The following is a 16111-nucleotide window of genomic DNA, read 5'->3' as shown; positions in this document are numbered from 1 at the left end:
AGAGGCCGTACCAGGTGCAGGGGGAAACAAGCGCAAGGTTTGCAGCGCCTTCAGGGTTTTAATCCTTCACAAAAGAGTCAGGAAGTGATGTGTAGACTGTGTATCCAGTGAGCCCCAGATGGCCCACCCAAGAAACAGTTCATCATGCAGAGGCACCACTGACAGATCTTGAAAACATGTACCAAAGGGGAAAAGAAAGAAATGATTTGCAGAACAATATCATGTTTGTGAATTTCTAAAACACAGAAGTACAAAATATGTATTTTACCTGGTATGTATATATGTGAGAAAAAAAATCCATACAACTAAGGAAAGTGGATTGCTGCTGCTGCTGCTAAGTCACTTCAGTTGTGTCCGACTCTGTACGACCCCATAGACGGCAGCCCACCAGGCTCCCCCGTCCCTGGGATTCTCCAGGCAAGAATACTGGAGTGGGTTGCCATTTCCTTCTCCAATGCATGAAAGTGAAAAGTCAAAGTGAAGTCGCTCAGTCGTGTCCGACTCTTAGCAACCTCATGGACTGCAGCCCACCACGCTCCTCTGTCCATGGGATTTTCCAGGCAAGAGTACTGGAGTGGGGTGCCATTGCCTTCTCTGAGGAAAGTGGATTGGAAGGCTATAAATTACATTTATGGGGCGTGGTTGCACAGGTGGAAGGGAAAGAGGAGATGTAGAAGTCTAGGGAGCCAAGGTAGGCAGGCAGCTAAGTCCAGACACCTGAGGCAAAGCATCATCTCTAACACACACAGTTCAGTTGTGTCCAAATTCAACTGAAGACTGTCTAAATCCCTACCTGTCAATCAAAAAAATGCAATATCTGTCATAGAGGACAGACTTGTGGTTGCCAAGGGAGGGAGGGGATGGGGGAAGGAAGGACTGGGAGTATGGGATTAGCAGATGCAAACTATTATACAGAGGTAGGATAACAACAAGGTTCTACTATATACACAGGGAACTATATCCAATGTCCTGTGATAAGCCACAATGGAAAAGAATATATATATATACATATATATATATACATGTACATATATATATGTGTGTGTAAGTATAACTGAGTCACTTTTCTGTACAGCAAAAATTAACACATTATAAATCAACTATACTTCAACGAAATTTTTAAATATACAACATCCTTTACTATTGAGATAACTCTACCTGCTGCATTGTTCTCACTGGATAAAATATTTTAAACAACAATCCTGGAATTTACTCAATAGTTAGGTTAGTGTAACTACATTTATTAAACTTAGTAATTCTTGGACTATGCCAGGGTGAAGTCAAATTTTATTTACTTACTGGAAGATGGAGTATTCAGTCAACCCTACAGAATTACTCAGACACAGTCATTCTGCTAGGAAGAGCCAAAAAGCCAAACTCACTGTCATGAGCTATTACTTCTCTGGGTGGGAAAGCAAGAGACAATTAATAGGAGGCTTACCTACTGCTCCGTCACATTTTACAACCTGCAAATAAAATCTTGTGGTTCAACTTGTAGAGAAATTTGAGGTGTGTATCAAAAGCCCAGAAACCCTGCACTTGCGAACAAAGATTCACTATGAATGTGTTTGGAAGGGAAACTCTCGCAGTTTTTGTATTCACTTTAAAGAACATGAGAATTAAGGCTTACCACCTGGGTTCTGGTGAATTTCCAAGTCTTATAAGTTGCATGGGGCTCTAACCATAGGCTCCAGTAATCTGACTCTGGTCTGAAAGTAAGTCCTCTGGGCCTGGTCTCCAGGGTCCCAGAGGAGTGACTGTCAGGACTCAGCAGGCATATGTGGGTAGAGAAGGGAAAGTGGTCCCCAGTGCAGTGACCTAGGGGAGACTGTTGGAGGAAGGGTGGCCAGTGCAGGCCATACTCCGCCCTGTGCTCACCGTGCCTTCTGGGTCCACGAGCAGCAAGTGTTTGGCCTGGCCGTTGTGCATGCCAGTGAGGACGAAGGATCCCGGGTTGGTGGTACTCTTCCTGACCAAGAAGTCTCCATCTCTCTTTAGCAGCCCCTCTGCCTCCTTCCTGCTCATCTCCCCTTGGTACCAAGGCTCTGCTTTCAGTTCTTCCAGCATCTTGGCATCTGGTGCTCTGGGTGAGACAGGGCTGATGCATTCCATGGAGGCTGCCTTGCTCAACACAGGCCCCAAGGACTGAATCTTGAGAGCATCTTCAAAAGGCTCTGCCAACAACATGTGCCAGCAACACGTCAATTCCAAGGAGAGCAAAAGATAAACAACACAATGTGAGGGTTGGCAATGCAAAGGCAACTTCGACCAGAAAAAAAAAGTAAAGTAGAGAAAACTGACTGGCTGGTAAGATAACAAGATTCATCGTAATGGCATCTGAAAACACAGCCCAAACCTTGGCATGACTCTCTCTGATGAGTCTGCTTTCCCAAGACAGCTGGGCATTGTGTCTTGTGCCAATGATTCAAGCACACCCTTTGTCTCACTGGTTAGAATGACTTCATTTTTGCATGCTGCAAGAGGCCAGGCATACTACGTGCCATCTACTTTCTCTGGTACATTGGCTAGCCTCTTCAACAAATGTGCTCTCTTCTGAATAAAAATCTGTCAATACCAAAGAAAATACACAGAGGAAAAGACAAATTGCAAGGTTTTGTGCAAAACCGAAACCCAGCCCAACAAATGTTTCTTTCAAAATCTTTGTATTAGGTGCATTTTTAAAAGAGAAGAAAACCAACATTTATTAGCAGCCCTTTGTGTGACTTGCCCCAGGGTAGGAGCTCTACCTCCCTTTGACATTCACTTGTTTCCCTGGAGAAAAAGGCTCTTGTATGAATGTTTGAGATTGAGCTTGACTCCATGCCCTTCAGAACACACTTCTCACTGTGAGGCATTGCTCTAAACAGCAACAAATATCAGCAGTGAGAGAAGTCGACAGGCACATCTAATTAAATCTCAATGTTGGATTTTCAAACGAAGCAATACGTACAACAGCATTCTGCAAAATGCACACAGTGCTACACAAAAGTAAGGTGTTGCGATGTTTATTGAGGGCCACACTACCAACATACTACAATGCAAACACCACAAGACCAGGAAGGTTTCTCTCCTGGGCATAGCTGCATCCCCAGAGACCAACACTGCTCCTGGGTCATAGTTTGTATCCTGTAAACATTCAGGGAGTGCTGTAAAATCAGACCCGTTTGTTAAATGTTAGCAGAGAATGGGCAGAAGTGAAGTGAATAAATGAAACCAAAACTAAGACATTTTGACAACTTATTAAATTATTTACAGATTTGGGTGCCCCCCCCACCCAAAAACAAGAGGTTTAAACTATGGGCTAAAATTGTTTGTGTATTTCCTTTTTTCATTCTACTTTTTCCCCTGATTACCGGGAGTAGTTGAAAATTTGTATTCTATTTCTCTACCATCACCATCACCACAACATCATCATCATCACCATCATCTCGGACCCAAGAGCAGCAGCATCACTATCACTATTAACACCATCGTCACCAACACCACTATCACCATTTCATCATCAGCATCACCATCATCTCAGACCCACGAGCAGCAGCATCACTATCACTATTAACATCATCATCACCTTCATGACTGTCATTATCGTCACCACAACCATCAGCACCATTATCAGAACAATCAGCACTGCTATCACTATTGTTATTTAGATATACTGGTTCAAGGTACTGCTTCCTTGGTAGCTCAGACCGTAAACAATCTGCCTGCAAACCAGGACACCTGGATTCGATCCCTGCGTCAGGAAGATCCCCTGGAGAAGGGAATGGCAACCCATGCCAGTATTCTTGCCTGGGAAATTCCATGGACAGAGGAGCCTGGCAGTCCATGGGGTCACAAAGAGTTGGACACGACTGAGTGACTAACACTTGGACTTGGGGTTCAAGATAAACAGAGCACTAGGTCTACTTCTCTAATACTTTTCAATAGATATTAGCTTCTCCAGAGCTCTATCTACTTTCTCTCTCCCCTTCTCTAGTTTTGGGAGTAGGAGTGGAAATTGAGGGATTTGAAAAGGGTGGCTTGGACTTTCATTTTTCCATCTCAAACCCCAGCCTAATCTAACTCTCCTCAGGCTCTGGGGCCAGAATTCACTGGCAACTTGACTAAGTTAAGTAGTGAAAATGGTCTGCCATAAATTCAACTACTAAAGTGAAGTTGGGAGACATTGTTAATACTGGAGCAGAGGGTCAAGGAGCTAACAGTTGGTTCTAAATTTTGCAAAGTCGCTTCATACCTCCTAGGCTATTTCCACATTTTTTTTAAAATGAAGAGATTGGACTGGATGATTCTGCAGTTCTTCTGGCTCTGGTGAATTTTTGCCTGTCATCCTGGGAGAAATAGACTATTGTTGTCATGGTGCAGTTCAGTTCAGTCGCTCAGTCATGTGACCCCATGAATTGCAGCACACCAGGCCTCCCTGTCCATCACCAACTCCTGGAGTTCACTCAGACTCACGTCCATCGAGTCAGTGATGCCATCCAGCCATCTCATCCTCTGTCATCCCCTTTTCCTCTTGCCCCCCAATCCTTCCCGTATCAGAGTCTTTTCCAATGAGTCAGCTCTTCGCATGAGGTGGCCAAAGTACTGGAGTTTCAGCTTTAGCATCATTCCCTCCAAAGAAATCCTAGGGCTGATCTCTTTCAGAATGGACTGGTTGGATCTCCTTGCAGTCCAAGGGACTCTCAAGAGCCTTCTCCAACACCACAATTCAAAAGCATCAATTCTTTGGCGCTCAGCTTTCTTCACAGTCCAACTCTCACATCCATACATGACCACTGGAAAAACCATAGCCTTGACTAGATGGACCTTTGTTGGCAAAGTAATATCTCTGCTTTTCAATATTCTATCTAGGTTGGTCATAACTTTCCCTCCAAGGAGTAAGCGTCTTTTAATTTCATGGCTGCAGTCACCATCTACAGTGATTTTGGAGCCCCCAAAAATAAAGTCTGACACTGTTTCCACTGTTTCCCCATCTATTTCCCATGAAGTGATGGGACCAGAGCCATGATCTTCATTTTCTGAATGTTGAGCTTTAAGCCAACTTTTTCACTCTCCACTTTCACTTTCATCAAGAGGCTTTTGAGTTCCTCTTCACTTTCTGCCATCAGGGTGGTGTCATCTGCATATCTGAGGTGATTGATATTTCTCCTGGCAATCTTGATTCCAGCTTGTGCTTCTTCCAGCCCAGCGTTTCTCATGATGTACCCTGCATATAAGTTACATAAGCAGGGTGACAATATACAGCGTTGACGTACTCCTTTTCCTATTTGGAACCAGTCTGTTGTTCCATGTCCAGTTCTAACTGTTGCTTCCTGACCTGCATACAGGTTTCTCAAGAGGCAGGTCAGGTGGTCTGGTATTCCCATCTCTTTCAGAATTTTCCACAGTTTATTGTGATCCACACAGTCAAAGGCTTTGGCATAGTCAATATCTATTCATAAAAGCACTCAATCCTATCCTTACCCACATACAATACAAAGTATTGAACCAGCAGTGAATTTACCAGACTTCTGGGATTCTCTATTTCCTGCTCTGCAAAAGTGTAATAATAATGATAATAATAATAATACCCATAAGACTACTGGAAAAATTAAATAATATGCACCTTGCCACGTGGTAGAAACTCACTAAATATTAGTCTTCTCTCCCTCCCTCGTTAGCCTGTAAAATTCTTAAGGAAGTTGAAAAAGAAATCTGGGGATGTAAAGCTATTTGTGAGTTTGGAACGCTCTTTCACAATTCTTTAACAACAATTGACACTTTCATTAACTAGTTCACAGATGATTTCTTTTTCCCAATCTATATGACAAGCAGAGGTCCCTGACACACATCACACTAGAGTGCAAGCAACAGTAGTTTGGGGTCCCTCTTCTCATCCCATTTTATTTTTCATCAGAGCATTTGTCACTACCTGTAACACATGGTGGTTATTTAAACTCCATGAGAGGAGGGACTTTGTCCCTCCTGTATATCCCCAGTAAATAGAATAGTATTTGATACCTGGTAGGTGTTCAGTGGAGAGGAAGAAGGGGAGAAGGAAAGTGGGTGTGTGTATGCAAACACATGGGTGTATTACAATTTCTTGCTTACATGTTAGCTTTGTTCAGCAGATTAAGAGCTCTGTGAAAATAGGGGCCAAGGCATTTCAGCATCCTTAAAACTGATACAGTATTTTAGGCACACAATATCCGATTAATACCTAAGTGAAGAAATAAATGAATGCATTCATTTATGTATATCATTTGTCTCAATGTGATTGTCAAGAACAAAGTTAATTATAAAAAGTGGGGGGAGTTGCTTTGTCTTTTGCAGAGAACTGCAGAGAAGGTTGTAATATGAAAACAGGGGTCAGCCAAGTTCAAAACCTTGAAAAACTCAATCATAACCCAGGAGAAAAACAGCTAATCAGCATCCTTAATCAAAACTACACTGGAAGAAAATCAGTAATTGCACACATTTCAAACAAAAGACAAAGTTTAAAAAAAAAAAAAAAACACAGCCTTAAAAGAGAAAAAAACAATAGCAAATGGAAACGCACTCATGTCAAAGAGGTCTTTCCGCGGACTGCTCTCTGCACTGCTGCCCGTGGTCGGCCCTGTCTGCTGGGGAATACGCTGGGTATTGACGTAGGTGGGGGCTTCTCCCGTAGGAGCCACATGTGATTTCCCTTCAGGCATGCTGTAGATGTCCAAGGATCCTGCAACAAGAAGATAGAACTCCTTTCTCTTCTGATCATAATGCTATTCATGTTAAGCCACCCAATGTTTCACAGAGAAGTTCCCTCAGTCCATTCATAAGAAAATCCTTCTTTCAGATGCCCATCTATTAACTCTCTTCTCTGACCCTCTTACCCTGCTGTGCTTCGGCTAAGATACTTTCCACTCCTGCCTGTCAAAATGGGACCTGCCATCCCAGGATGATGGACACCATGAAGGTTAGAAGCCTTGTCAAGACCATAGGCCCGTCTGACTCAGGCCGGGTGGGCGGGAGGGGCAGGGGAACTACGCCTGCCACAGAAGCTCCCCCAGCCTCCTCATTCCCTCTGCAAAGGACTGAGATCAAAATAACTGAGCAGAAGAACAATGAGTCTTATTTGCACTGCTCTTTTTTTAAGTATAGGTGAATGCTTCATATATTAACTCCAAAGAAATGCAATGCATTTCCAATGCTCTGGCCCCATTGTTAGACATAAAGCAATATTTACCCCATTTGCTTCCTAATGAATTGAGACACTTTCCTTATAAAACAGAATCAGGCTTGTGCCATCATGGGACTTCCCAACTGAACCAAGACTGCTGAGGCTCGACTGGGGGGTCACTGCCACTGTCACCCAAGGTGAATGAAGGGTGTGGCCCTGTTCGGGTCACCATCTGATTCTTTGTACAGGTCACTATTTCTAACAAACTTCCACAGACACTCTCAAGACCACCTTGGACCTGGAGAGAGGTCACCTCTCCAGGTGGTGGGGCATGAGAGTTGGCTCAATTCAACCAGCAAGAGTGGGTTCAGGACTCTTTAAGAAGCTTTCCCAAGAGCCCACTGAAGGACTTTTGGCAGACCACTGTCTCTGCCTACAAGCCTGAGAATGCAAGTGTCCTGAGAAAGTCATCAACTTCAGATGATTGTGAGTGTTGAGTACAGGGCAAGGGGATATCACTCCCTGGTGGTGGTACCCAGAGTTCAGTTTCATTTAGGGGAAATGGCTGTTAGCAGGTTAATAGGGGTTTATTTGTTCTATGGACAAGGTATTTATTGGTTTCCAATAAGAACTTGAAATTCATTAAGAGTTATGAGTCTCAAGTTCCAGGCCAAGAACTTATATAAGGCTCATTTTTTTTCTCTGGTGAATTTCTTACATTGTCTGTTCTTGATCTGGCTGGAATAACCTGGATATAAAAAAGACCTCATTTTCAAATAAATCTAACAAATTTTTCAATAGAGTCAATATCTAATGTAAGTAATGTGTCTCTCTTAGTCTTTAATAGTTATTCTATGTCTAAGTACATGATTGTTGTATAAAATGCTTTAAATGTATACAGAACAAAATTGAAAATGTAAATAAGTGCCTCTGGCAAAGTTATAACTTTAATTTGCTATTTCCATCCTATTCTGAGGTAGAGTCAAGTAGTCTGTTGACTCTTTTATGGATTATTAACTGGGCAGCACAAATGGGTCATCTTTCAGCTGGGGCCAGTATGACATAAAATTATTTCACAGGAGAAGCATTTTAAAAATATATTTTCATTTACCCACTGGCACAAATGGCAATAATGTAGGTGAAAACCTTAATGTTAAACCAACAAATGGTTAGAATATATACATAGAAGCATACATCGGATCTTCATTCATTTATCACTCCATCTCCTTCAGACCCTGTAGCCAGGACCCTGGAACCATCAAAAGTTCTCAAAATGTTTGAGGAGGTAAAATGCTTAAAATTGAAAGAAACGTTTAAAACGTATAGATACATACATGTGTATGCTTGTCTAAAAATAACTGTCTAGAGAATAGAGACTAATGTTAGCAATTAAACTAAATAGTGCTTAATTAGTCACACTATTTTTAATGTGGGATGTAGGTGCATGCTTATAGGTTTGATAAGAAGTGAAGTGTCCTCTAAAAGGACCCAGGCCCTGTGACAGACTTATATTCCAGGTGCCATCTCTGCCAGGGATGGTGTCACTCCGTTCTTCCTACAGGTGACCATAGAAGAGGGAGGTGGGGCAGAGGAAAGGAAGGGAAAACTACAAGCTGCCATTAGAAGCTACCAGGATTCAATATTGACTCCAGAGTCTCCCACCTTAGCCTCGTTTGAACTGGGTGTGGAGTTGGCCCTGGGGAGGTGAATTCCTCAGACTCTGGAGGGGCAAGCCCTCCCGCCAGAGAAGGGCCTTAGATGCACAGTCTCAGTGTGCAGGAGAACAGGAAGAACTGGGAGGCGTGAAGAATGAGCTGGTCCTGGTGCCCAGGGACGGATTATCTGATGTGTGCCCTCCGACATCCCTGACAGCCATTCTTTCTATTTCTGTGATCCGGTTGGGAAACTGTAGCCCCACCCACAGCAGTTATTTCCAGTCAGCCATTCTGCCACTCCACAGGACAGGAACTTTTGAAAAGTATTTTTTATGTTTCTTGTCCACCTTACCTTGCTGCTCACCTTGCCTGACAGGTGTTTGCTGCCAGTCTTCACCAAACGGGTCTCCTAAGTGTCTTCCCTGGTAGTAAGTTTGCTCTTTTCCTGCAAACTATAGACATATGTAAATACAAAACAAGAAAAAGTCCTCCTCTTCTTGAGTCTCCACCTTTGAAAGCCATAATACAGAAGAAGGGACTTCAGTGGCCAGTGGATTGCATCCCTGTTGTACTCAGTTTTCCCTTCATGCCTCACAGTTGGCATGAAGATTTGGGAAGTTAGTCTGCACGGGTGTGAAAAAGAGGCTACATCTCATCAAAACTACAGATGTTCCCTGCTTTCAGTACCCACCCCCCCACCTCCCTTCCCTAAGTGTGACCATAAATTGAATTCTCTACATACAGCCACATCACCAACATGCCTTAAGATAGATTTCATTTAGAGACTATCTATGTGTCAGAACATAGTTCCCAGCATATACACCTATAACCATTCTTTCCTTGGCAAATCCACCTTGTCGATTCCTTCTTATAGAGCTATTGACACTTGGCTTCAGTGTTATTTACTGCTTTTATTGTCATCCACATAAGGTAAGTGACATCAAAAAATTCCCTTTAACAAAGAGATATCATAGAGATACCATAACTCTAGAAAGAGAATGCCTTACTAGAATTTTGAATTAGAGGGGAAATCAGGGAGATAAGTAAAACAGAAACCCTCAAAACAAAACAAACAAACAAAAAAAAAACTTATGTTAAAGGCTTATATTCTTTCTCTTTCCAGAGAACTCAAAGAACCCCAGGCTTTCAAAAGTCTTGAACTCTCTTTCCCTCATTAAGTTCAAAATACAATGGGATTTGTCCTAGGATGATGAGGGAACTTGCAGACTTGTATCTCAGGAATCACAATGGAGTTCCAAGGCATTTGACTAAACCTTGTGATGTTAAAGCAAAAGCTTCCCCTACTGTCTGCTTTATGAAATTCAAGGGGAGGAAGTTTGTGAGTTTTTTTGTCTGGATAGAACATCAGCCTGAAAATAGAGTTGAAGAAAGCAATAGGAAATGAAGTCCAGTTAGCTACCATTCAGGGAAAGATATAAGACTCACCTGGGCTGTGTCAGGACCGTGGGGTCTGGCTTTCAGGCGAGCATCGGCAAACCCCCCTGGAGGAGGTGTCTTGCTTGGAATGCTGTTGTAATATGGGTGGTCTGAGCCATCACTCTCCTCTTCAGTCCATGGTTCATCTAGACTCTGCATTCTGTTAAAAGAGGATTTTCGAGAACTTTAGCCAAAATTTGAGCTTACTGTCAAAACAAAAAAATCTAATGTTAGTAACTATAGTCCCAGAAAGCAGAGTTTAGTCACTCCCCCTTCAACGATCTAGGTCTCAGGCACATATAAACAGCAGATGAATGGTTCAGCCAAATATCCCCACCTTATTCACAGTGCTACCCTTTAGAAAATTCCAGTCTTATTTGAAACAGAAAAGAGCTCCTTTATTAAAAGTACATTTTAATAAGAAAAGACATAGTTTATATGTAATGATAATCAGCTTCTTGAGGTATAGACACACATTTTAGTATATCATGAAATTTACCCAAAACAAAATTAACTTTAATGGAGATTTAGTGACATCAAGGAAAATGGCAGAGTAAGGACCTCTGAATTATTCTTTCCTCTGTAATGACAACAAGAAAGCTAGCAAAAAATGTTTTCATGATCAACATTTTTAGAACTCTGGAAATTAATCAGAAGTTTGTACCAATCTAGAGAGTATTTTGGAGAAGGCAATGGCACCCCACTCCAGTACTCTTGCCTGGAAAATCCCATGGACGGAGGAGCCTGGCAGGCTGCAGTCCATGGGGTTGCACAGAGTCGGATACGACTGAAGTGACTTAGCAGCAGCAGCAGCAGAGAGTGTTTATTAAACAAACAAAAAAAGACATAAATAGCTGTCAGGACAAGAGCTTTGTTGCATTTTAACTTGCTCTGTTGCCATCTCCAGGGTAGACTTAAAAGCCAAAATCCAGTAGTCACAGTGAAAACCAGCAGCTTAAATAGCTAGACATGGGAGGAGGCAAAAAAGCATTTAGGTTCCTGTAAATTCCTATTCCCAGAAAACATTCATTATGACCTTTCTGTTCATTCTCTATAAGACTCCACTCCCAAAACTGTCTTTATTTGACCTGATTCAGAGGTTGTCTATGGAAAACAGCTTCTTCCATAAGGTCATTTGTCAAAAACAATTACAGGCAATTATTTAACACTATGACTCCCTGAAACAATAGATAACATTTGGGCTAAAGAGTAAGCTAGTCAAAAAGCTTAAAAGAAAAAGCTAGGAAATTATAAATTTTGACATATTTCTAGGAATCTAGGCATCTACATGTATGCATAGAACTATTTTCACATCCGGGTTGTGTGCCTGCTCAGAAAAGACGTAAAAAGGCATTAGTTCTCATCTGCACTGACCTTGAAGTTTTGCACAAGCAGAAAGTCAAAGCTAAAGCAGAGTTGTCAACTGCCTAGCCAAGTGTTGAAGGAGTTCCCCAAGATTCACACAGAGCACCTCAGCAAAAACTGGGGGACTTAGTGGTTTCAGACATTTAAATCTCTCTTTGATCATTAGCTGTCTAATAAGTGAACTGAGCAGAGTTGTCAGTGGTCATATGTAACAAAATATAGACTTGACCAAGTTGGTTTAGGAAAATCATTAAAACAAACAACCACAACAAACAGCAACAATAGCTACTCCAGTGAACACAGAAGTAATAAGAAAGTAAAGAGTCATCTTGTTTATATGGAGACCTTATGAGCGATCTGGATAGAGGATAAAACCAGCCTCAACATTACCTTAATGGAGAAGGCAATGGCACCCCACTCCAGTACTCTTGACTGGAAATCCCATGGACGGAGGAGCCTGGTGGGCTGCAGTCCATGGGGTCGCTAAGAGTCGGACACGACTGGGCGACTTCACTTTCACTTTTCACTCTCATGCATTGGAGAAGGAAATGGCAGCCCACTCCAGTGTTCTTGCCTGGAGAATCCCAGGGACGGGGGAGCCTGGTGGGCTGCCGTCTCTGGGGTCGCACAGAGTCGGACACAACTGAAGTGACTTAGCAGCAGCAAGGCCTAATCCAGAGCAAGTGAATCCTATTTTCAATTTATGAGAGATGAGGAAGCTGCAGAAGAAAACCTTGAATCTAGCAGAGGTTTGTTCATGAGATTTAAGGAAAGAAGCTATTTCCATAACATCAAAGTGCAAGGCAAAGCAGCAAATGCTGCTGTATTGATGGACACAATTGCAAGTTATTTGGAGTATCTCACTAAGATAATGGAGGTGGCTACACTAAACAACAGACTTTCAGTGTAAACAAAATAGCTTCATATTGGAAGACACCATCTAGGAATTTCAGAGCTAGAGAAAGTCAATGCCCAGCTTCAAAGCTTCAAAGAACAAACTTTGCCCTCTTGCTAGGGGCTACTGCAGTCGGTGACTTTAAGTTGAAGCCAGTACTCATTTACCATTCTGAAAATTTTAGGGCCCTTAGGAATTATGCTAAATCTACTCTGTCTATGCTCTATAAATGGATCAGCAAAGTCTGGACAACAGCATATCTATTTATAGCATGATTTACTGAATATTTTAAGCCCAATGTTGAGACCTATTGCTTGGAAAGAAACAATTCCTTTCAAAATATTACTACTCATTGACAATGCACCTGGTCACCCAAGAGTTCTAATTGAGATTGATGTTGTCTTTATGCTTGCTAACACAACATTCATCCTGCAACCCCTGAATCAAGGAGTAATTTCAACTTTCAAGTCTTATAAGAAATACATTTCATAAGCTTATAGCTGCCACAAATAGTGATTCCTCTGATTGACCTGAGCAAAGTCAATTGAAAGCCTTCTAGAAAGGACTGAGCATTCTGCTGCTGCTGCTAAGTCGCTTCAGTCGTGTCCGACTCTGTGCAACCCCATAGATAGCAGCCCACTAGGCTCCCCTGTCCCTGGGATTCTCCAGGCAAGAACACTGGAGTGGGTTGCCAGGTCCTTCTCCAATGCATGAAAGTGAAAAGTGAAAGTGAAGTCGCTCAGTCGTGTCCGACTCTTAGCGACCCCATGGACTGCAGCCTACCAGGCTCCTCCATCCATGGGATTTTCCAGGCAAGAGTACTGGAGTGGGGTGCCATTGCCTTCTCTGCTGAGCATCCTAGATGCCATCAAAAACACTCATGATTCATGGAAAGAGGTAAAATCTTCATTCAACATTAATAGAAGTTTGGAAGAAGTTAGTTTCAACCCTCGTGGATGACTTCGAGGGGTTTAAGACTTACAGGGAAAGTCTGTGTTTACACAGAACTTTATGAGATATAAATGCCTATATAATAATAGACAATATCAAATCAACAACCTGAATCTCTGCCTTAATAAACCAGAAAATAAGAGTTAAACCCAAAGCAAGCAGAAGGAAAAACAATAAAGATTAAGGTAGAAATAAAAATAGAAAATCAATAGAGAAAAGCAATGAAACCAAGAGTTGGTTCTTAGAAAGATCAACAGTATTGACAAATCTATAGCTAGACTGACTAAGAAAGAAGAGAGCAGACTCAAATTACCAAAATTAGGAAGAAAAGAGGAAAAACTGCTACCAGCCATACATGAATTAAAAGGATTATAAGAGAAACTATTAAAAATTATATACCAACAAATTAGATAATCTAGATGAAATGGGGAAATTCCTATGAAGACTCAATCTATCAAAAAATAACTCAAGAAGAAATAGAAAATCTGAAGATAACTGTAACAACAAGACTAAATTAGTAATCAAAATCTTGCATCCCAAGAAAAGCCCAGAATCATATGGCCTCCTGGTGAATTCTATCTAATATCTGAAGGAGAATTAATAGCAATTTTTCATAACTCCTCCAAAAAATAGAAGAGGAGGGAAGTTTTCAAACTAAATCTATGATGCCAGAATTATCCAGATGCCAAAACCAAAGACACTGCAAGAAAAAAAAAAAAAAACAAGCTGCAGATCAATATCTTTTATGAATATGAATGGAAAAATCCTCAACAAAATACTAGCAAGCCAAAAATCCTCCAGCAAAATACAAAAAAATCATGCACCAGCATCCAGTATCGTGCATCGAACCTGGACTGGCAACTCATTTCATACATGATATTTTACATGTTTCAATGCCATTCTCCCAAATCTTCCCACCCTCTCCTCTGGATGCTTGGGGCTGGTGCACTGGGACGACCCAGAGGGATGGAATGGGGAGGGAGGAGGGAGGAGGGTTCAGGATGGGGAACACATGTATACCTGTGGCGGATTCATTTTGATATTTGGCAAATCTAATACAGTTATGTTAAGTTTAAAAATAAAATAAAATTTAAAATAAAATAAAATAAAATAAAATAAAAAAATCATGCACCATGACTAAGTGATATTTCTCTGGTAATGCAAGGTTGTTTAAACATTCAAAATCAACTAATGTAATATATCATACCAATAGAATAAAAACAAATGCCAAATACTCATATCTAGACACAGAAAAATCATTTGACAAAATCTGACAGTTTTCCATGACAAAAAACCCTCAAAAATCTTGGAATTAAAAGGCATTTTTCTCAACCTGAAAAAGAGAATCTATGAAAAGTCCACAGCTAAGAACATGATTAATGGGAAAATTCTGAATATTTTCCTCCTAAGATCAGGAACATAATAAGTTTGTCCCATCTTTCCACCTCTATTCATTGTACTAGAGATTCTAGCCAGGACAATTATATAATAAAAAAGAAATAAAAGGCATTCAGATTAGTAAGTCAAAATAAAACTATATTTTCTTGCACAGGACATGATCTTGTATATAAAAAATACTAAGGAATACACATACACACCCAAATTATTAAAGCTAAGTGAATAATAAAAAATAAATGAATTCAGCAAGTTTCCACAATACACAATCAGTGTATAAAATCAATTGTATTTTTATATATTAACAATAAAAACAAAATTAACAAGCAATTTCACTTATTATAGTATCAAAAAGAATAAAAGATGTATTCTTTTGGTAGTAAAAATTATCAAAACAAGTGTAAGACTCATAACAGAAAATTACAAAACATTGTTGAAAGAAATTAAGGAATTCTAAATAAGTGGAAAGACATCCTGCATTTATGAATTGAAAGATGTAATACTGTTAAGATGGAAGTACTCCCCAAATAGGTCTATAGATTCAAGATAATTTCTATCAAAATCACAATTGTCTTCTTTCATAAAAATAAACAAGCTATGCTATTCCTTTGAAATTGCAAGAGGCCCAGAATAGTGAACAGGGTCAAACGTTAATAAAGAAGAATGTAGTTGGAAGACACATACTACCTCACTTCAAACTAACTATAAAGCTATACTATTCAAGACTATATGGTATTGGCATAAGGATAGACATATAAATCAATGGAACAGAATTAAGAGTCCATAAATAAACCCATATATTTATAGTCAATAGATTTCAACAAGGATGCCCAAACAATTCACTATGTAAAAGAACAGTCTTTTCAACAAATGGTGCTATGATGACTGGATAGTCATTTGTGAAAGTTGGACCCTTAAGTCACACCATATACAAAAATTAACTCAAATGGATTAAAGACCAAAATGTTAGAGCTAAAACTTAGAAGAAAACATAGATGTAAATCCTCATGATCTTGGATTAGGCAATGGTTTCTTACACATGACACCAAAAGCAAAAGCAACCAAAGAAAAAATAAGTAAATTACTTGGACTTCATCAAAGTTAAAAACTATGGTCCTTCAAAGGACATTATTAAGAAAATGCAAGACAACACAAACAATAAGAGAAAATATTTGCTAATTATATATCTGGAAAGAGACTTGTATCCAGAATATATAAAGAATTTCTACAAGTCAACAATAAAAAGACAAATAATGCAATCTTAAAAATGGACTA

General features: G+C 40.5%; 1 protein-coding gene across 1 annotated transcript in view; it reads right to left on the bottom strand.

Annotated features, from left to right (window-relative positions):
* The window catches only part of SHC3 (SHC adaptor protein 3), a 182912-nt gene that overhangs the window by 18969 nt on the left and 147832 nt on the right, over positions 1–16111 (bottom strand). Inside the window, exons 8-11 of the mRNA XM_055580310.1 lie at positions 10240–10390; positions 9158–9245; positions 6539–6697; positions 1879–2174 (exon numbers count right to left, since the gene is read on the bottom strand). Coding sequence (XP_055436285.1) covers positions 1879–2174; positions 6539–6697; positions 9158–9245; positions 10240–10390 — 694 coding nt within the window. The remainder of the gene's footprint in view (positions 1–1878; positions 2175–6538; positions 6698–9157; positions 9246–10239; positions 10391–16111) is intronic.

Source organism: Bubalus kerabau, chromosome 4 (assembly GCF_029407905.1).
Source record: "Bubalus kerabau isolate K-KA32 ecotype Philippines breed swamp buffalo chromosome 4, PCC_UOA_SB_1v2, whole genome shotgun sequence".
NCBI classification, from domain to species: domain Eukaryota; kingdom Metazoa; phylum Chordata; class Mammalia; order Artiodactyla; family Bovidae; genus Bubalus; species Bubalus kerabau.
The sequence above is the reverse complement of the archived record's forward strand: the minus strand, read 5'-3'. Positions and strand labels throughout refer to the sequence as shown.